Source organism: Motacilla alba, chromosome 4A, assembly GCF_015832195.1.
Source record: "Motacilla alba alba isolate MOTALB_02 chromosome 4A, Motacilla_alba_V1.0_pri, whole genome shotgun sequence".
Taxonomy (NCBI): domain Eukaryota; kingdom Metazoa; phylum Chordata; class Aves; order Passeriformes; family Motacillidae; genus Motacilla; species Motacilla alba.
The window spans coordinates 6,822,067-6,842,895 of NC_052045.1; the positions used below are offsets into that span (position 1 = coordinate 6,822,067).

Here is a 20,829-nt window from a genome sequence, read left to right on the forward strand (position 1 = left end):
GACAGCTCAGAGGAGCCGTGCTGGCAGCAGGAGGTGGGGACGCTTTGGGGAGCGTCACTCCCATGGCTTGGTACATGATCTTCTCGAGGTGTCTGCACTTGTCTGGATCAGAAAATCCTGAGCTGATCGTGTTTCTCTGGAGGAGTGAATCACAGAGTGCTTGAAACTTCAGCAGACCCAGCGCCCTGCCGCAGAGCTCCAGGCTCAGGATGGGCTGCCAGGGAATCAGTTAACTCCACTGATAATGCAGCCCCGGGGAGCAGGGCCACCACCTGGAAACAAATCAGCCCCTGCAGAGGGAAAAGCTGAGCTGCTGCTGCTGACATGACTCAAGACATGCCCCAGGAAGACAGTGGGACATTGCTGTCAGATGGGAACAGTCACTGCTCCTCTCGAAACAGCTCCACAGGGATGTTTGCAGCAGCTCCAAGAGGAGCCCATGCACAGAACTGTGCCTTCAGGAAAAAAAAAATCAGAGAAATCCTGCAATCAGCTAATTAAGAACTGTCAAAGCCAATCATATGTTATTTCATCTTATGCTAATATGTACAAGTATCTGATGACCAACAAGCCCAAACTGGAAAGAGGCTGCCAAATAGGTTTGGCAATAAATCATTGTATTTTAGTCCTTATTTGTCAATGTACACTTAATATACCTGGCTTTCCTTATAACAGCTTTCCTTATAAATGCCAAGTTCCAACACCCCTTTCCTTTGTCAGAAGTGTGAATCTCACGCTTCAAACTTACACTCAGGGCAACATCAAATTTAAGGATCAGGTCTTTAAAAACCTTTTGTACAGGAGGCCTTAAAAAAAGCCCCAAACCTTGAATCATCTCTGCCAGGTGGGTTTGGAGTTGTTGGGCTGGAGCAGCTCAGGAGCTTTGCCCTCTGACCTTGCATGAGCGCCCCTGGGCAGGGAGAAGAGAAGGGAACACGCTGCCCTACAGAGCATGCAGGGCTGAGCAGTGCTGCTCCTGCCCCTCCTGCCCGCTGTGTGCCGATGGAGGGGCCCGGTGGCCGTGGAGAACAGGTTCCCTCCTGTGTCCCTGGGAAATGGGGCACTCACCTGCTCGCTGCAGGGCAGGGAAGGCCCCATCTCTCAGCAGAACTGGAGGAGAAACAGCCAAAGTTAACAGTGCTGGAGTCTCTTTCCTGCAGGCATAATGTCCTGCCTGAGGAAATTAAATGAAGACTGAAACCACCGAAGGGAAGGGAAGTTCACTGCTGCCAGCAGCCCTCGCTCACTCGATCCTGCCCCACAGCAGCCGGTGAGGATCGGGAATCGCCACGCAGCCAGCAGGAGCCATTTCCAGCTAGCGGCCTCAGTGAAAGGAGCCTGGAGAACGCATCCTGGAGGAGCGCATCCTGCCCAAAGGAGAGCAGGGGGAATGAACACAGGCAGGCACGCTCACAGCATCTCAGCAAAGGCCAGTAAGGGGTTTACTCACTCACTTTTGGGTGGATCTTTGTCTTCGTTAGAGGCTCTCCAGTGAACGCTAACGAGCTGTTTGCTTTGGATAGTGAGCTGTAGCTGATGCACATCAGCTCTCGGAAATCTGCAAAGCTGTATGACCACGCTGACGATGTCATGTGGAATTGCATGCAGGCAAAGTGACCACACTGGTCTTCAAAACAGCAGAGACTGAAAAGAAATAATTTCTTGCTCTTTAAGCAAGAGCACAACCACGATTACAGCTCTGGGTGTCTCCTCAGTGTGAGGAAAAAGGCTGGTGAGGTATAGCTGAGTAACAGGCGCCCTGTAATGGAGCTTAAATCCATGATTCCAGTTTAGGAAAAGAAAATATTAGCCATAAAATTTTCTATAGCAAAATATGATTTACAGTAACAAAATGAGAGTGTTCTCAAGAAAACGGCACACTCAGTGGCTTGAGGTATGAACATGAAGGCATTAGAGGAACATTTGCTTCAACAAACAAAAAACCACCATCAGGAGACAGAACTGCAGCAGGGAGAAAACCCGTGTTCCATCAACACCACCAACCCCATCAGCGCCTTTCCCTCAGGAATGTGCCAGGAATCTCCACAATCCAAACCGACTGCTGAAGTGAATGCACTTTAAATGAAAGGATGTTGATGTATTTTTAGCAGGAAGTTTCTTGCCGTGATTTCAGTGCGAGCTGTCTGTAAACTGGCTTGAGAGACAACACAGTACCTGATTTCTGTGCCACAAACCCTGACGTGTGCTGTGCACATCATGGGTTTGATTCTTCTTCACACAAGAACAGAAAGTAACGAGGAGAACCACATTTCCAAAGATCAGTCCCTGCAGCAAAACCTGCTTCCTCTTGAGCAGCTCTTCCTACCTGGGTTGACATCCAGCAGAATTCTAAACATTTTAAATACAATTATTTGTCATGGAAGGAAGTCTTAAAATAGCAAGCTTTTGTTTTTTTTAAGGCTCTTACACAACAAATAAAAGGATAAGAAACCAAACTAACAGAAGAATTTTAAATTTGCTAAGTGCCAGATTTGTCTGAGGAATCTTTGTGGCACTGGGGATGTCTCACCAGTTCACCAGTTCCTTGAGAGACGCAGGGGAGCCAGCACCAAGGGGTGTGGAGGCTGTCTTTGGTTTTGGTTTGAATGCACCCGGCTCCTCCCCCCTTCGGAAATTTCTGCTCCCGAGCCAGCTACTGGAAGTCAAACAAGGTTGTTCTCCCTCAGCTTACTTTTTTCACCTCCTCTCTTGTGCTTCTATCACAAAGGCCCAGTGGTGGAAGCAGTCCCAGCGTGTGTGTGGGGTCTGGGTCTTTGGGATGCAGGGTGTCTGCCTCGAGTGCTCCATGCCAGAGGAAAAGAATCTCCTGAGCAAGGCCTGGGCTGGATGGCAACTGCTCTCAAGTTTATCAAACAAGGATGCTCCCACCAGATATGCAGAAATGGGACTGGTAAAACAATCACGCCAAGAAAATGAACCCGAGGTGACAATTTTTACACCCAGCTATTGAAAAGGATTCTTGCCAAGCACTCCTCTCTGTGTCAGTAAGGTTTTAATTACTGTGCTGTAGCTGTAAACATTCAGTTGCATGTACAAATATTTTAACTTGTTGCTTCCAGGAGAAGAGGGATCAACTCAAACTCCATCTGCCTGTTGGTGATGAGAAAGGTTGCTTAAAAGAGGATAGGAAGAGCTCACACAGTTTAATTATGACTCCTGAAGCTCTCTATTTTAAGTAAATGAGTTACGACTCCAGCATATGCAAGAATACAACAGCATAAAGTGAACATTTCTGAAATGATGACTGCTAAGGGAGGCACAAGCTGTTCTCAAGCTCAGGGAGTGCTGGAGGTCCCTCCAGTCACTTCACCAGCAAAGCATTGCACAATAGCAGGGCTGGAGTCACAAACAGCACTGATACTGGAACCCCAGCACACTTCTATAAATGGAAATATCTCAGTCTCACCAGGCTTTGGAGACTTGTTCTGCTTCTATGGGTTGGTGATCATTTACATTCAAGTTTGCTGAAAAAAGGTGAGAAGTAAGAATTTAGGCTTAAGTCCCTGATCTCAGGAGGACCTTGGGCAGTTGCTCAGCTGAGCATTCAGGTCACCTGCCTCGCTGGCAACACACACAAGATCCTGCAAGTCAAATCTAGCTGAGGCAGAGGCTCATTTTTCCTGGCATTTGTACCTCTCTTCCAGAGGGAAGTATCTATCCCTCTGCTAAATGCAGCAACCACTGAAGGGTTCATTCCAAAAATACAGCCCCCTGAGCACTGGCACCGTTACCGACGTTCCCTCAGCAACGGTGTCACTCTGGAGAAGGTGGAAGGAAGGAAAACACCCATCCTTCGTCAGGGAAGACACAGCAGCCCAAGATCTGATTCAGCTGCCAGCAAATCCTGCAGGATAATTTTCAACCAGACCAAGCAAGTGCCAAACCCAAGTGTGACTTTTGGAAGGTGCCATTCGTGGCAGAATCCCAGAGGGAAGCAGAGGCAATGTTAAAAGCATGAGTTACTAGACAAGCACAGGGTTGATTATGTGCATTGTATAACATCCTGATTCCCTGTATCCAGATACATATTCTGGAGTATAATTGATTCCAGAATTTTTAATTTCAGTGGAAAAAACCTCTGTATGTGTCATTGGACTCCAGGGAGTGGAACTGCAGCTTCTTGGTGACACGGAGATAAAACACCGAGATGCTTTCCCACAATTTCAACGCAGTTTCTGTTTTGCAAAAGCAGGGAAGGGAACACATACAGATAAATAACTATTTCACTCTTCTCCAACAGCATCAGTGGACCCAGAGAGGTTGAGGACTCTCCATCCCTGGAACTGTTAAAGGCTGGGTTGGACAGGGCTTGGAGCAACCTGGTCTGGTGGAAGGTGTCCCTGCCCCTGGCAGGGGGTGGAATGAGATGGTTTTTAAGGTCCCTTCCAACCCAACCCGTTCCATAATTCTATGATTAACTGCCCTATTAAAGCAAACCACAAAGACTCCCCACTTCTTCCAAGAGTTAAGAACCCTCAGTACTTCCCAGTAGCCAGCAGAAGCTTCTGTCTTCTTTATTTCACTACAACTTCCTCTAGGTATAAACTAGGGACACATGTAACTCGTATTCAAAAATGGTTGGGTTTATTCTTCTTTATTCCTAGAGTTGTCACAGACCTGCAAGACAGCATGGCACAAGGGAAACAAGGTAAGTCTGCTGCAGATTTTATTACCTGCTTGCATGTTAACTAGACTGGGTGGAAGTAAATTACAATAGATATTCTGATTTTAAAAGAAAGCATTTAATCCCAGAGGGAAACAAGAATATGGTTATCTAAAAAAGTGCAGAAACAGCAAAACACATTTATTTTTCCATTTATTGGCACTTATTTGAAAAATAGCATAAATATTCAACAGAAAAGAGACAAGTTGACCCACACTCAGCTATTAAACCCTCCTATACTGATGTGTCTTCTAGCAAAGACTGGAAGAGACACCAGGAGGTTCCTTCTTAAGAAATAAGCAAGATCTAAAAAAAAGAAGAGTCTTGCTGTCACCACAGAAGAGTGGTGGCACAGCAACTCTTTGGCACAAACCTGAAACTGCAAAGCCAAACTTTGCCTCAGCAGAGAGAGCAAACAGAGCCCAGCACTCCCGTGTGCCTCTGCTCGGGGACAAAGGGCAGCTGGGCTCGGGGAGCGACTGCAACCAGCAGGGTGATTATTACAATAATTTAAGAGGAATGATACCAGAAGTAAACCATGTCATATGTTAACTAGAACAGAGTCAGACTATTAAATACATTCTATTTTCTCTCTACAATAAGGACACACAGAAATGGGTCACTGGCCCTCAGGCTGCCAGGTCTTTGCACTCCAAGTCATCCCTTTCTCATTTTGATGGCTGCTGTCAGTCAAAGCTTCATCCATGTGAATCTTTCACAGCAGAGTTCAGGGGAGGTTTTTTTCCTACTTGAGGAAGTTTCCATACTTTTCTCACTTTATGACACACTACAAAGATTTAGCGTTTAAAAATAAAACATTCTGCTTCATTCTTAACCTCTCTGGAGAGAAGGTTGGAAACCACATAGCACAGATGCACAGACATGTACAAAAAGGGACTCAGCTGGGGGAGTTCAGCTGCACAACCCCAATGAGGGTGTCACTGCAAAGTCCCAGACAGCTGTCCATGGGGGGGTCTGCAAATTCTTCCTCCTGGTTGGGGAATTTCAGAGTTGAGATCAGGATGTCTCAACACACTGACTTTTCAAGCATCTCAGATTACCAGATTCCAGGCTTCCAATCAGCATCTGAAGTTTTCAACAGCAGAAATGACTTGATGTCATTGTTTGAGGAAGCAACATCAGGAAATTAAATACAGATTAAATATGATTGATGGCCTCAGGCTGTAAAAAGGCATTCAAGATTCCTCACCATATCTGTCATATATGAGGACAAATACTGACTTAAAATAATGCATTTCTGAAGTACTAAATACTACAATCTCAGGATTTAATGCATTGTTCCAAATATTGTCACTATTTTTCCCTATTAAAGGACCTTTAACAGAGCATCTACCACTCCTATACATCATCTAAACGGGGAAGAAAAAGAACCAAACGCCAGATATAAAACCCCAGAAGAATGTTCCACACCTAATTTAGATTTAGTCACAACAGCAGTCATGATCATGAATGAAATCCAACATATAAATTTGACAATTTACCAATTTGTTATCTTCTTGGAACACAAAATGGATTAAAAGCCAATCATAATAGAACACAATAATATTAATAATAATCAGTTTCCCCCCTTCAATATTCTCCTTTTCATATGAAGAAGAAAAAAATATAAAGATCTAACACTCTGGGAATAGAAACAATAAGTAAGCTGCTTCATTGGTTTTAGGCTGAGGACAAATGTGAGTTATCTGCTCCTCCACAGGCAGGGAGGACACAGGCTGCTGGCAAGCCAAGTCCTCCACAAGCAGGACACACGTCCAGTGTTTGTAACTCATGCCAAGGAGATCACACCCACTGCAAACCTGCAGCCTGACTGGCTGAGCACCCAACGTGTCTGCAGCCCAAATGCTTCTGTATTGTAGTAAATGTCATACAAATCACTAGAAAGGTGAATTCCTCCTCAAGGAACTATTCTGGAAGTTTTCTAGAAGTAATGACATTGCTGGAAGTTCCTATGAGGAACAGAATGGGTCACACACAACAGAAAGTCGGGGCGACGTCCGCCTGTATCCCGTGTCCATCAGCAGATTCCTGCTCCTCAGTTCATCGGTAGCTTGGCCATAAGATCCACTGGCAAAAACGGGGATCTGGAGTCAGACAGTGACACTGGAGAGTCTGTGCTGGTGCCAGCTTCAGCTGGGGAGTCACAGGAGGAGCCTGCACTGCTCCTGTTGTCATCCAGGGCGTGTGAGGACAGACTGAAAACACAGCGACACCAGGGCTGAGAAACCAGGCACTGGCTCAGGCAAGTGCCCAAAACCAGCCCAAATCACCACAAAGCCATTCTGAACACACACGTGTCCCTCTGAAGGAGCAGCAAGCCCTGTGATCTGAAATACCCCTGCAGCCACACACACTGCCACTTCCAGACTCACACAGGGGACACCCAAAATGGGGCACAGATCAGAAGTTCCAGACCCAACAATCCACTCCAGCTTCACTCCATCCTCAAAGCCCTGGGCCAGCACAACAGCCTGAGGCCTTTTTGCCAAGAGAGCCAATGATAAACTGTCCATCTTCCATGGTACTACGTATTTCACAGGACACAAATTCATAACTACAGCTGATCTGTCATCAGTGATAGCAGCAAAGTGATTTTTTAAAAAATTACCATCTCCTACACCAAGAGGCAGCAGTTGAACCCACACTGCTATCCCCACTGTAAACAGGGTGTGCAACAAAGATATGTTTTTAAAGTACCTTTAAAACATCTATTTTGCTATTGCTATCAAAGCTTCTGCATGCCTTGTACATCAGCTGAGAGGCAAAAAGACAGAAATACAGTGAACAACCCTTGACAGTTGTGTAGGCACTCCCTATGTAGGATTAACCTTTTCACTAAAACACTAGATCAAAATCCCTTGCTGTCACCAATCACTACAATTTTTAACAAAGTACTTTTTATCTCCTCTCAGCTCCTCTGACCCTCCTCTGTGACTAAGAACAAGGGAAAAGAAGAAAAACCCAATTCACCCAAAAAGCATCAGCATTCACATTTGACTGCAAATTGAATCAGACTCCAAAAGCTATCATCCATGAGGTGTCTTTTCCTAAACATGCTCAACATCCCATGTTATCAGGCCTAGAAACTGCAGAGTTGTAGGGAACATTGCTGCCTGTTCACTGTGATAATTTCAGTGCTGTACCATTATGAGGTATTTCTATTTAAAAAAAAAAGACAAAAACAAGCAGAAAAAACTTCAAGCATTCTTACTGCTAGAAAAATAAAATATTTGTAATGCTTCTGCTGAAGGGACAATGAAGAGCACAGATTTACCATGCCCCAAGGTCCGCCTGATGTGCAGCCTCGGGGGTTAGCATGGTGGTGGATCCTTGGAATAATCTTTTTGGGTGATCTTCCATCTCTGTCACACCTTTGGGAAGAGATACCAAGTGGTAAAAATTACAACTCACCAAAACTAAAATCTACTTTCAATGTACTTCTACAGAGCAAACAGAATAGAGGTTCAAACTTACAATATTTCGTATGTAGAACATAGAATTTAGATGCTGAAATTTTAAAGACTGTCTATTTTCTGGAGCCATTTTGTCCAAGCTTCAGTACAGTTTAGTGAATAATTAACTAAGGCTTAGCTATCAGATATTTATTCTTCAGTAGCAAAGAATAATCCCTTTGTTTCAGTTTATCCAGCTATCACTTCACTGACCAGCTCCACCAGAGCAGAGAAGCTGAAAATAAGGAAAAGGAACAAGCTCCAGAATTATCACAAAACTGTTCTATTGACTTTGATTTCCAAACACTCGGGAAGAGGAGAGGATAGATACATGCTTAAAAAGGCTACGACAGAACTCAGATGAAAGTGTTTTAGAAGTTGTCTCAGAGCCAGAGATGTTCTGTAACAGAGGTGAAGCTTGAAGATATAAAAATAGGTGCAATAAAATTTCCAGAAGTTAAACTTGAAGAAAAATGCAGAAAGACAGAGAAACATTTCCTAATAAAGCTGTAAGGTGCCCACCAGGCCTGTGCATCAGCTTTGGGTTTTGAAGAGTTATTTTAAATGTACAGTACCTGTGGGCTTCAGTTAACCAGGCTTTCAAAGTTTTCTGTGTAAGTTAAATATACCAATAGTTGTATTTATTGTTTTGTTAAGCAGGTTACATCAGATTTTTTATCACATCTATATGACCACAGAAATGAGGGGGAATCAGAACAAAACAATTATTAGCTTTATGGAATTAAAAGCTTTATGGAATAGTAAAATCTAATTTAATGATTTATCTGTTTCATTATGTGTAATATCTTCTATCTCTAGTTACTTTTTGAAGTATCAGCCCGCTGGACAGAATTATGAAGAAAGCTATATGAACTACTATATAACTAACAAGTTGGCCTATTGTATTTGCCCAACCCAAACACTGTACCTTTTCTTTTGATTGATCCAAGAACACTTGGTCGAATGCAGTTTATTGGGCTCTGGCTTCTCCTGCTAAAAGAAGACAAATGCTGCACTGAGATCACCATTGAAAGAGAAAGGTTGAAAAAAGAATCAAAAGATATTCAGAAAAAAACTACTGGGTGGAAGCCACTAAGAAAATAGGCATTAAAGCAGCTTATCCAAAACAAGTCCTTTTTTTTCCCCTCTGAAGATAGGCCAGGAAGCACAGAACTGAGCAGGAAATGTTTAATTACATTATTTCACAACTGGGGCAGTCTAAAAGCTCTCATCCAGGCACTGACTACATCTCAGTTGACAGGCTGAACTGAGAGGGCCTAGTAAAATTTAATTGTATGCCCACATGACTCAAAGGAGTAACAAACCCTAAATCTGTTTGTGTTTTCTTTCCCTCAGAATTCAATTACTAAAGATGTGAATGAGAGCAATATAGAGACTACACCAGGAAGACAGATGCCACAATGCAGCCCATTTCCCAATGCTATGACATGAGGGTTTTGACAAATGTTTTACAACACTGTAAAATCTAAAGTCTGCATGAGTATATGAAATTGTATTTGTGCTCAGAAATCAATTATGGATGCAACACATTCTGGTATTTCAAATGCCTACTATGAACAAGCTACATTAATTTTCTATCATTGGCATGATCTGGTGACTTACCTTGAAAATCTCCTTGTTGGACTTGGGCTGGGACTTGGAGGCAACCCACTGCTGCTGACCAGACTTTGCAAAGATGGTGAGAAACATTGCTGAGAGGAAAAGAGTTTGTGTTATTATAAATACTGTATCACTCCCATGTGGTAACAATTGATGCTTAACTGCAGAGAAATAAACAAGCCAGTATCAAACTCAGCAACCAGGCTTTGGCTATACTGAGACATCACTTTTTGCAACTGAGAAAAAATAAATTAAAATTGGACAGATTCCATTTTCATGCAGATTTATTCCTCTGTACTCTGGTTAAACAGACTTATTTGGTTTTTATTAACCACAGCATAACAGCTGAACACTCCACAGATATTCACACCCACAACATGAGCAGCTGGTATTTTCTGGTTTGGGGTTTTAGGGGGTTTTATTTACTCTCTAGTTTCTTATTTGCAGCTGAGGTAGAAAGGAGCAGGTGGCTTAATCTTTTGCTTCTAATTTGGTTGAATTTATTTAGCTCTAGTAAGATAAAACCATTATTACCACATTTTGCTCACCTTCCCTATTCCTCGTGTAGGTGAAGGAGCTGGAGAAACTGGAACAAAGTCTACTTGCTTTGGTGATAGTGATTTTTCAAAATCATTGTCACTCTGTAAACAGTACACATAATTAATCTTACAAGCAGGTACCTTAACAAGAAAAGGGTGATTGGTGTGAAATCCCAAAGTTATCCTCCATCATATGAACAATTATTAGGCAGCCATTTATGAGCTTATGCTTAACAAGAACAAAAAAGCCTTAAACATTACATGGAGAGTATCAGAACATGGAAGAAAATTTGAATAGGCAGACATCCATGCAATTTCCTTTTGACACAGCAGCCCAAGGAACCCACATGTACCTTGAAGAGTTGATAATTCTATGCCTTGTTAGTGTGATAAATTGCTGATCAAAAGCAGTACTATACTAACAACTTAACTGCAGGTCAAACTATCAAAGGAAATGTTGACATGAGAGAGTCTCTAGTGTCCTGATACTGATGATAGAAACACAAATTAAAGCATGAATGCATTACCAGGCTCAAGCTCTCCTCCCATGAGTGGCTCATCTGCATTGCTACTTGCACTTCTCTATAAAGAAGAAAAGAAATGTATTGTCCTGGGCCCACAGACGGCTGCAGTGACTGTTCTGCTTTGCCTTAGTGCTCACCTTTCACGAACGGTTTCCCTGTTCAGCAAATTCATTCCTTCCTCCTAAAAGATTAGCACACGAAGAAATAAGGTCAAAAAAAACCCCTCACTTTGTTCCAGCAAATCAGAAAAGCTGTGGTTTCACTTCACTTTGGCATGTGGAAAATGTAATTCAACTCGGTTAAGCAACAATAACCTCAAGATTTCATCCATGGAAAGGAGTGAGGAGGAGAGGATGGGAAAGATGTAGCAGGAGAAACCATCATGTAAGAAGTGCTTATGTGAGCTGGTTGTTTCCAGAGCAGCTTTATTTTCATTACTAACCAAGAAGTAGCTACCAAAATGAATAATGGTAGTATGAACCAGAAATTCTGCACATGTCAGAGCGTCTTTATGCAGTCCTGAGTAATTTCATTTTACAAAGGGGACGCTAGTACATATAAACCTCAAAAACATGGCTGGATTCTTACCTGACTCTATGGATTAGTGACTAACTAGACACTTGTCAGCATCTCAGTTGCAATACACTGTATTGCAAACAATGAATTCAGGAGTCAGTGAGGCTTTTTTCAAAAAAAACCAAACCTCCATAAAATACTATTTAAATGGATCAAATATATAAAATTAAACTAAACATTAACACCAAGTACAAACACGACTCAATCTTTTCTGAGGCAGACATTAGAATTAACTGAATGCTACCCAGTTTGTTCAGTGGATGAGCAGGTTCCCTAGTTCAAGAGTAAAAGTTCAAGTAAACATCTTCACAATCCTCATCATAAGTAGGAAGAGTCTAACTTCTTCACCTGTGTGATAATTTGCTCAGATTTGAAAGAGATCAGAAGCCAATCACACAGGTTCTCAGTGAGTATACAGGACATGGAATCAATTCCAATTGATGTGTGAATCTAAAGCTCCAATTGATTTAGTGAATCTAAAGCTCAAACACAAATTAGGAAATTACACTGTTTGCTTCAATAAATGGACAACACAAACATGAATGCAGAAGCATTTTCCAGAAGATTGAATTATCAAATTTTACTTCAGGTAATAGAGCAGAGCCACAACAGTTCATTCCTTTGCTCCCAGCATATTTCTCATTATATCTCCCTGCTCACTGCAGGGGGGTTGGACCAGATGACCTTTAAAGGTCTCTTTCAACCCAAACTAATTTATGATTCTATGATATTTACATATTAATTCTAAGCGTTTTTATACTGATAAAGAGAGCTGTACAACAGACCTGAGTGCTTCAGAGTCTACTCAAGCCAGTAAATTATTTACATAATGAAAGCAAGCAGTTATTTTCTTCAGGATTACTGTGCAACTACCTTAAATAACCGAGGTAGGAAGCAGAAGTGCCTTCCACCCCTCAGACACCATACCCTAAAAATGCTGCCTGAAGCATTAAATTGTTTTCTTAACTTTTGACCCTGTAAAAATTAAGCCTGTCCATTGAAAACTAGCCAGCTTAAAAAAAAAATTCAAAAAAATTAAACATCTTCAATCCAATTTTATAACCATTCTACTGTCAAAAAGTGGAGATATAAAATGAAGGAGACACAGGAGTTGGAGCTAGTTGATTTTAAAGCTGGAGCCTTCAGCCTGCGGTGTGCTGGCTGGGAGCAGAGCTATTTGAGCCTGCTCAGATATTCCCCACACCACCCCCCTTCCCGAGTGTTTGCTCTGCTGCCCTTCCCCCTGCGTTCCTGCTGTGACAGCACAAGTACAGGGATCTGGATAAGAAAATTATACAGATGAAAAATAGCCCAGCCAGAAGAGTACAGACTATTTTTCAGCCAGAGTGCTTCCTTATCCTGCTCATTTTCTGGCTGCACAAGAGTCTTGTGCCAACACAAGTTAAGGAACACTTTGTTATTGGCCCTGAATATTTATGCTGGCACTGCTGCCAAAAACTTGGTGAAACTTTACCCTAAGGGTTTACATTAAAGGTTTCCTTTCTAAAATGTCCATTTTAAGAATCCTCTCTCTGCTTAAATCTTCTCCTTGCTGTAAGATGCATTTTGCTTCATGAAACGTGGAACTGGGCAGGCAGTTTGAAAATAAAATCTACAGCCAGTTGAAGGATATTAAACATTGACTGCAAAAAACCCCAGCCACCTATAGAAAATACATTTAGAAGAATCTGTGCTTACTTGTTTGATTTGATGAAGACGGCTGCTAGGAATACGGATAGGAGATGATGGCACAAACTGCAAAACAAAGTCACACACAATTGAAAGTACTGCAGAAGGGAGGGAAAGGTGCCACAGAAATGTTAGTGAACCAGTGTCTCCCCAAAATAAAAATTTAAAAACTCATTAAAAAAAAAGCCATAGCACTTATAACATTCTCAGTGTATACATAACCTACATTACTTACTTGCAACAATCTGGCATTCTTGCATGTTAACATGCATTCTTGCATGTTAATATGTATTTCCACATTATACTGCTTTGTAAGCTCACAGATGCTAATTGGTATCAGCCTGGCTTCCATTCCATTTCCAGGCAACTAGAACTGACAGCTTTCCCCACAGAATGGAGCTGCTTTTCACTAGCACACTGTCACCCCTAGTATATATGTTGGCATATATATTTTCCTTTATGTGACTCAGAATATTTATTTTCATTTAAGTGGTCCAGAAAGCTCCCCAATAGCTCCCTTAAAATACAAAGCCAAAACAAGGAATTGTACAAAAAGGTTCCTGGATTGTTGTCTGCTTATAAATGAGTACTTTGACAGGTGAAAAAGAGCAGCTATTAGAAGGCTAACAAAGAGTTAAACACTTTCTTTATGGTTTCTCAAGAGCTTCACCAATTTGGGTGAAATCAGAGAAGACGTCACTAAAAATGGTCTTCTGTTAATGTTGACAGTTTTGCATCAAGATCTCACCGGAATGCTATGATCTAAACCTGCACACCCAAAACCGAGTAATTTAAAGTGATTATTTTCTCAAAATATAATTTTCTTTCATTAACTTCCCACCCCTCACATTGTCAGCCCTCAGTTTATTTATGTCATAGCCATTCAGGGAACAAAAATTCTAAACCGAAGCCTTGAACAGTGCTTTAACTTCTCTGTAAGATGACAATCCTTCCAAAAAATAAGGTGTCTTTTCAAAACGGATGTGTTCAGCAAGTAAGGCTTGCATTATTATAGGTGTTTTTGTACTCCATTCATTATAAGGCTTCATCTGCTTCACAAAACATTACTAGAGCTCTTCATCATGCTGAAGCTGGAGAACTAGCAAACACTCAGTTAACTGTTACTGCACCATCTTCCAATCAGGCCACAGAGAATACAAGGATTTTGCTGCCTGACAGGGTAAGTTAACACAGACTATTAATGCTTCACACATCCAGAACCCTCCTTCTAAAAAAACAAACACGAAGACATCACACCCTGCTTCTCACAAAAGAATTCAGCCTATCAGGCTCACGCAGAGGATGACTAACATTTGTGCCAGATTTTAGTCATCAAAATACATAATACTGAAGTCTAACAACTATAATATCTTGATTTGCTACTTTTAAGGTCCAGTTTAGGTCAGCTTTACTATTATACTGGGTTCCCAAAAATCCTGTGCATCTAATAAAAATTCCTCCAAGCTGCACCAGCCAATGCAGACCTTGAGTTGACCTTGATTCTCACACATAGAAAAGGATTTGGACAATAGTGCATTCCTGCCTATTCACTCTGTCATTCCACAGTAGACATGCATTTGTTCCACTCATTATATTCTAATTTTATGACTGTGATCCACATACTTTAAGGTTTGACATTAATAGAATATGTAAAAAAACAGGGGCTTGCAGTATAAAACAAAAAATATAAAGAGACAATGAAGTGTTCCTCTGCAGGGTCTGATGCACCAACACAGCTCTGAGGATCCTACATCTTGTTCCCAACAAGTCACCACCCTTGCTTTGCAGTGTGTAAAACTCACTTTTGCTCTGTTTGCATCCTTTGATTTCATTCTTGTGAAAAGAAACCTCTGTCACTTTCAAAGGCTACTTGCTAAACTGAACCCATGCATCAAAATTGTGCTACTCAAATCCCCATTGTTTTAAGAGAGCAAAAAGCTTAATAAAAACATTACAAACTATTATACTGTGGCCTTGCCCCCAGTACAATGTGTCAGATAGTGTGCTCCAGTGCAGGTAAAGTTTCAGCAGTGCTAGGCTGGCAGGAGCCACTGCCCAGGTGGGCAGAGACGGCCCCAGTGCCTCTGCCCTGCCCTGCAGTGCCCTCTGCCTCCTGCAGCACAGCCACTTGAACCCAGCAGGGAAACTACCCGGCTTAAAAAAAATATTAGAAAAAATTTAACATTGGCTTCTGCTGAAATAGCACCTAAACATCTAACCACAGACTCAACTGCTCCGCTCAAGAAACAAAACAAAAACCCCAGCCCTGCAAAACAAATCAAAAAAACATCAAAACATTTACTCATTGGTATCTCCTGGAGGAAAATAAACTGCAGATACTGCAGAGCCTGGTTAACCCTTCCTTGGCAATTACATGTAGTGTCAGAAAAGTGCAGATCAAACCCCAGCCCAAATGGCACCACTGCCCTTGCAGTCATCACTATAAACCTTCAGCTGAAGTCTGAGACTTGGAGAAGCTACTCCAAAAACAGGTTGTGGAATTCAGCTGAGCAACTGGGACAGCACTGAAGATGGAGTTGATGGTGTATGACCTCCAGGGAACACCACACAGATGAGACGAACACTCATCAACTTTTTTTCCATGAAGTTTAACAGAACATAAAATTTAAACTGCACTTGTAATACTTGTAATAAAGAAGTTTGAGTTGCTTGCTCAATCTTTTAACCCTCTTACAGTTTACACTGCAGTAAAACTTGGATTAGTTTTCTTAAATACAAAGAAGTGGGTTTTGAAATACACTTTATCACCTTCTTATGTAAAATTTAATTTACAAAAGTAGATGTGATCTAGCTCCTTAGAATATCTCTAACATCATAAAACTAAGGGTACTTCTCTGCTATAGGAAGAATACCAGGGAAGGTTGATTAGGGTCCTTGATGCTGAAAGGTTAATTCTATCACAAAATCATTTATCTGTGGATGATCCTGGTTTAAGACCACAGAAGGATGAGAATCTCTAAGATCCTTTCCAATTCCATCCTCCCAGCCATATTCAACAGAACCATAACCCAGATTATAACTCAAAGGAGCATTTCAAAGCAGACAAGGCCCTGATCAAGCAGTCAGTGGGGAACTTGATTTTCAGTGTAAGTAAAATTTCATGTATTTTGCCAGCACCTGGTCAGCTGGGAGTGAAGAAGAAGAAGAAGAAGACTTTTTAATAACGTTAGTGTGAGGGGAAAGGTTAGGAACATCATCCCATGAAGATGGAAACACTGGTTAAGTCCAGGAGACTGCAACATTTATGAGGGGCAGGCAGAAGAGCAGCCCATCAGTGAATTAGCTCCTGCTTCCCAGCAAGTTCTGGGCAAGGCATCCTGAATTAGCATCTTTTTAGCCAAACAACTGAGGATCTTAAGGAGTAAACACAATAAACTGAGCTTTTGCCTTTGATTTTTCTCCTCTTTCCTGACCACAAGCAAAGATTTACACTAAACTGCTGCCCTAAAAATATGAAGAAAGAGACTTGATTAAGAAATCTTGACCATAACACTTTCTTTCAGCTTTTTCATCCCAGCAGGAGAAAGGCTTTTCCACCAATCTTTCTTATATACAACTATTCTGGTTCTGTTACAGATGCAATCTTGCTGAAGTATTTGTCTGCACTTTTTTTCTTAAGCATCAGAAATCATTTAAGACATTGATTACTGTTAACAATACAGTTATATAATTAGTTTTTTTAGCAAGCTACCTTTCTTACTCTACCTTGGAACATCTATTTTGCAAGCAAAGTTATGATCCCAATGAAATACAGGCATTCTCCAAGCCCAGTGATGTATAAATAACACTTCATTACAGCTACAGCACATTAACGTCACAGTCTAGAGCCTTGTTTCTGAAAGCAATGTGGTATTAGTTTCACAGACTGCAGCCCAGTTTTGTTTATTCCTGTTTGCACACTTCTGCCCGGCACCTGTGGGTCGCTGGGGAGTGTCCTTACCAGGCTGTGCCGATTCATGACCGTGGTGCTGTTCCTGCGGGTGCGCAGCACGCTGGCCTGGAACACCTGGGAGTTATCGCTGCGAAGAGAAACACTCGTCAATGCAAAAGCCATTTCCCTCCTAGCAAAAAGCACCTGCTCACACCAGCTCACCTCCAAATGCTGGGAGTTATCGCTGCAAAGAGAAACACTCGTCAATGCAAAAGCCATTTTCCTCCTAGCAAAAAGCACCTCCTCACACCAGCTCACCTCCAAATGCTGCGACAGCTCTCCTGTCGAGACAAAGCACTCCAGAGACAGGTAGGTAAGACCTCTTTTAGCTCGCTGGCAGAGAGTGCAAATCAACTCGTTCATCCTCCCAGCTACTTCAATTAATGATTTCAATTAATCGTTTTGTGTCTTCAAAATAATTGAAGAATTGTTTAGACGGTGGGGATTTATTGTGTTTGGAATGGCTGCTGCTTGTATATTGCTTCAAATGTCATTCAACAGAACAAATGTATAAATGGCTTGTAAGCAGTAACTGAAACAAGCTTCAATCCCACAGATAAAACAGAATTTTAAAATACAGCATCTTGATAAATATTATCACTACAAACATTTAATATCTTCCGAACATTTTTTCCAGCAAAAGTTAAATTACACTTACTGTAAAGCCAGTTTTTAAGGCGCCACAGCAGCGTATCCATTGAAATGGTATAGGATTATTTATCTGACACAACGAACTTCTTTCTCAAGGCAATTTTAGTTCTATTGATTCCTAAAGCAAGTTTTACTGGTCATGTCATCACCAATGCTATCAACAGCCAATGATCAGCACTTAATGAATGTGACTGCAGAAATAAACCTTTTTTCTAGCAACCATAAAAAAATGTTGAGCCACAACCCTACAATCCCCATGCCCGAAAATCAGTGAGGAACTGCAAAAGTGAACAAAGCCAAATGTAAGACTGTGATAAGATTCAAATTACAAGAATTCACATTGTATCTTTTTGCTTCAGCTGCTAACCTGGGATGAACAAAAGCCCCCCAAAATACAATTTCTTTAAAACTAACCTGACCAACACCACTACCTTGATAATCCTACTGCACTTTCATGACACACCATTGTCAGAATCCTCCAGTTTAAAACACACCAGCTAGACACATAAGTTTTAAACAGCTTTTATGTAGCTGTAAATAAAAAAACAAATAAAGCTTATACTGTGAAATAAAAGCCAACAGCAACTGGCATAAGCACTAAACTTTCTGCCAAGGAAAATGCATAGACTCTCCTTCTCCAAAATGTCAAGTACATAGGGCCAGACATCATTTCCAATTTTCCAAGAAGTTTCACTCAGCTGACACCCACGGGAGATCAAACAGCTGCCATTAGACAGAGGTGGAAGAGGAGAAACTGAAGGGATCCATGACATGATGTTTAGAGAGGAGTTTTGGCTGAGGCCATCAGCCACAATTCTTTTCAGTGTAAGTGCACTGGTTGGCATGCAAACTCAAGACAAACAGCACATCCTGAAATCCAGGGTCTGAATCAAGAAAACAGGTTGGAACAATCCTGTCCCACATTACCATAGCCTGAGTCCAGTACTCAGTGCTAACTAGCAGAGAGGGAGAGAAAAAAGACCTACAAATAATCCTATATTTAATCTCCCTTGCAAAAACACCAGAACTGGTCGGATCTCAGACTTACATCTCACAGAAAACTACAGTTCCCATTAAAAATCAGTTTTATTTGGAACAAAAACAAGAGTTATAAGTTCTGTGAAATGTAACTTCCGTGATCTAAAATATTCCACTTATAACTGTGCTCTGGATCTATGGCGACTAATTTTCCAAATTCCCTACTAAAATATGAAGTCAAAACAAGAGGCAGAGGAGAAAAAGCAAGCTGTGTAAGAGCAAGAGCTTTTGTTTCAGTTTACCCAACAAAGCCATTCTGGGAAAAAGTGAAGTTTCTTGCCAAGAGCTGCAATCTTGCAAAAACAGTATTCTGATGGAAAATTCCAAACTAACAGGCAAACCACTGCAACTACCTCAGATTAGTTCAATGGCATTTCAGTTTTATTTGTATGAACACCTAACCCATAGTGTATGCACAGTGCCAAGGCAAGAACTCAGGCTTACCCTTCTATCTGCCCAAACCCTGAACTAAATAATTTGTTCGGGTTTTTTTTTTTAAGAGTCAAGGGTCTTTCAATTTCCAATTTACAAAAGGCTGAGATTATAAAAATGTCTTGTCTCAGTTACACAAGTAGTTTACCTGCTCAGAAACGTCCCAGGGGAGAGCTGCCATACATAACCCTTTCATACTGCATCAAAACATGAAATGGGAGCTGTTCCATTGTGATTATGCAAAAGAATCAAAATTACATTCACTTAACATTAAATCACAATAGAATAAGAAGTAGTATTTCATCTGAACTGTCAGACACTGTTAACCATTTTGGTAAAAGAGGTATGTGAGATTTGTTCATCTCTTGATATCCAGTTCCTTACAGAAACAGAATGGGGAAAAAAATCAATCCACCAGGAAGTGCTTATCATTTAATATACTACAGTTTATGAAACTTATTATCAATATGCTCTCCCAGAATGCAGACACTCCACTAACAGCAGCAGCACATGGACCACCTTACAGCTGGATGGAAGCCACACCATGTAGCAGATGGGGCATCTCCCAAGTTCTCAACAGCCCAGAGGAGACATGAAGCAGTCCTCTGGGTTATAAACTTACCCAAACAAAACTGTACAAGAAACCCTACCTGTCTCAAAGCTTTCACCTGCCCTGCCACTGCCACTGTCGGCTGAAGAGAGCCAGACCTGGCAAACACCCAACCCTCTGCAAACAGACCTGCCACAGGCTGGTGGCAACATCCAAGCACAACTGTCTACACAGCACACGGTATTTCTCCCAGTAATGCATGCTACAGAAATTAGTGCCACCCAGGAAAATTCCTGGCCACCTGACACACCGCTTTACACTAAATGCAAAACTTACGTCAAGGTCCCGTGAAATGACCTTCCTGACCATATTTGCCTGATTGTTCCGAAAGCATTTACTGTTGAAATCATACACAGAGCAGTGATTTATTTTGTTCAGACCGGATCCATTACAGAAATCATCGCGATTGTTATTCGATGCATAAGAACAGCTACAACTCTGACGTTGCGGACGGTGTTCTGCAACACACAGCAGACCTTGGTGAAAACAAAGCGTTTCAGTAAAACCGAAGCCCGTCTTCCCGGGCTTCCTCGCACCCCTCCACTCGTTGGTATGTTCCCTAAATCCCTCCCAGCCTGGGACAGCGCTCAGGATCCCACTTTTCCCCGTGGCGCCGCGGAGCATGCCCGGAGCCCCCGCACGGCCGGGCCGGGCCGGGAGCCCCCCGGGCCCCTCACCTGAGCCCGTGGATGAGCGGGGCGCTGTTCGACCGCCGCAGGCCGCCGCCGTCGCCCGGGGCCGCGGCGCTCCCCGGCGGCAGCTCCAGGTCCAGCTCCATCTTCTCCTGAGCCATCGCGGCGGCTCCGGCTCCTCCCGCTCCGCCCATCGGCGGCCTCAAGCCGCTGCTGCCCCGGCCCTGCCGAGCCCGCGGGCGGGGGGGCTGCCGCAGCAGCGAGGCCGCATCCCGGGGCTCCGGGGGCGGCCCGTGCCCGCTGTTCCCGCTGATTCCCGCAGCCGCCGCGGCCCCGCGGGCCCCGGGCCGCTCTCCCCGCCCGGCCCCAGCGCAGGCGGGCCCGGCCGCAGGGCGCAGGCGCAGCGCTC

At 42.5% G+C, this 20,829-nt stretch overlaps 1 protein-coding gene across 4 annotated transcripts; it reads right to left on the reverse strand.

Moving 5' to 3' along the window:
- Positions 1-4,583: 4,583 nt before the first annotated feature.
- On the reverse strand, positions 4,584-20,829 carry LOC119712905 (protein FAM122A). 4 transcript variants are annotated; one of them, XM_038164755.1, is made up of 10 exons: positions 20,466-20,829; positions 17,067-17,241; positions 13,115-13,171; positions 10,978-11,021; positions 10,844-10,898; positions 10,326-10,418; positions 9,781-9,869; positions 9,086-9,147; positions 7,980-8,076; positions 4,584-6,900 (listed from the first exon to the last, which is right to left on the reverse strand). In XM_038164755.1, the coding sequence occupies exons 1-10, from the start codon at positions 20,612-20,614 to the stop codon at positions 6,741-6,743; spliced, it is 981 nt and encodes a 326-aa protein (XP_038020683.1). In that variant the 5' UTR covers positions 20,615-20,829; the 3' UTR covers positions 4,584-6,740. The 4 variants fall into 4 exon arrangements, with proteins under 4 accessions (XP_038020683.1, XP_038020682.1, XP_038020685.1 ...); XM_038164754.1 differs by having other exon boundaries at positions 9,086-9,150; positions 20,466-20,828; XM_038164757.1 differs by having other exon boundaries at positions 17,067-17,145; positions 20,466-20,827.

Bases quoted from the DNA above. Each gene is read 5' to 3' on its own strand.
- LOC119712905 (XM_038164754.1), bottom strand. From the start codon at position 20,614: ATGGGCGGAGCGGGAGGAGCCGGAGCCGCCGCGATGGCTCAGGAGAAG. The intron at 9,151-9,780 runs GTAAGTCACCAG...GTCTTCTTTTAG, and splicing joins CCAACAAGGAGATTTTCAAG to CAGGAGAAGCCAGAGCCCAA. The intron at 6,901-7,979 runs GTAAATCTGTGC...CTGTGTTTTCAG, and splicing joins CAGGCGGACCTTGGGGCATG to TCTGTCCTCACACGCCCTGG.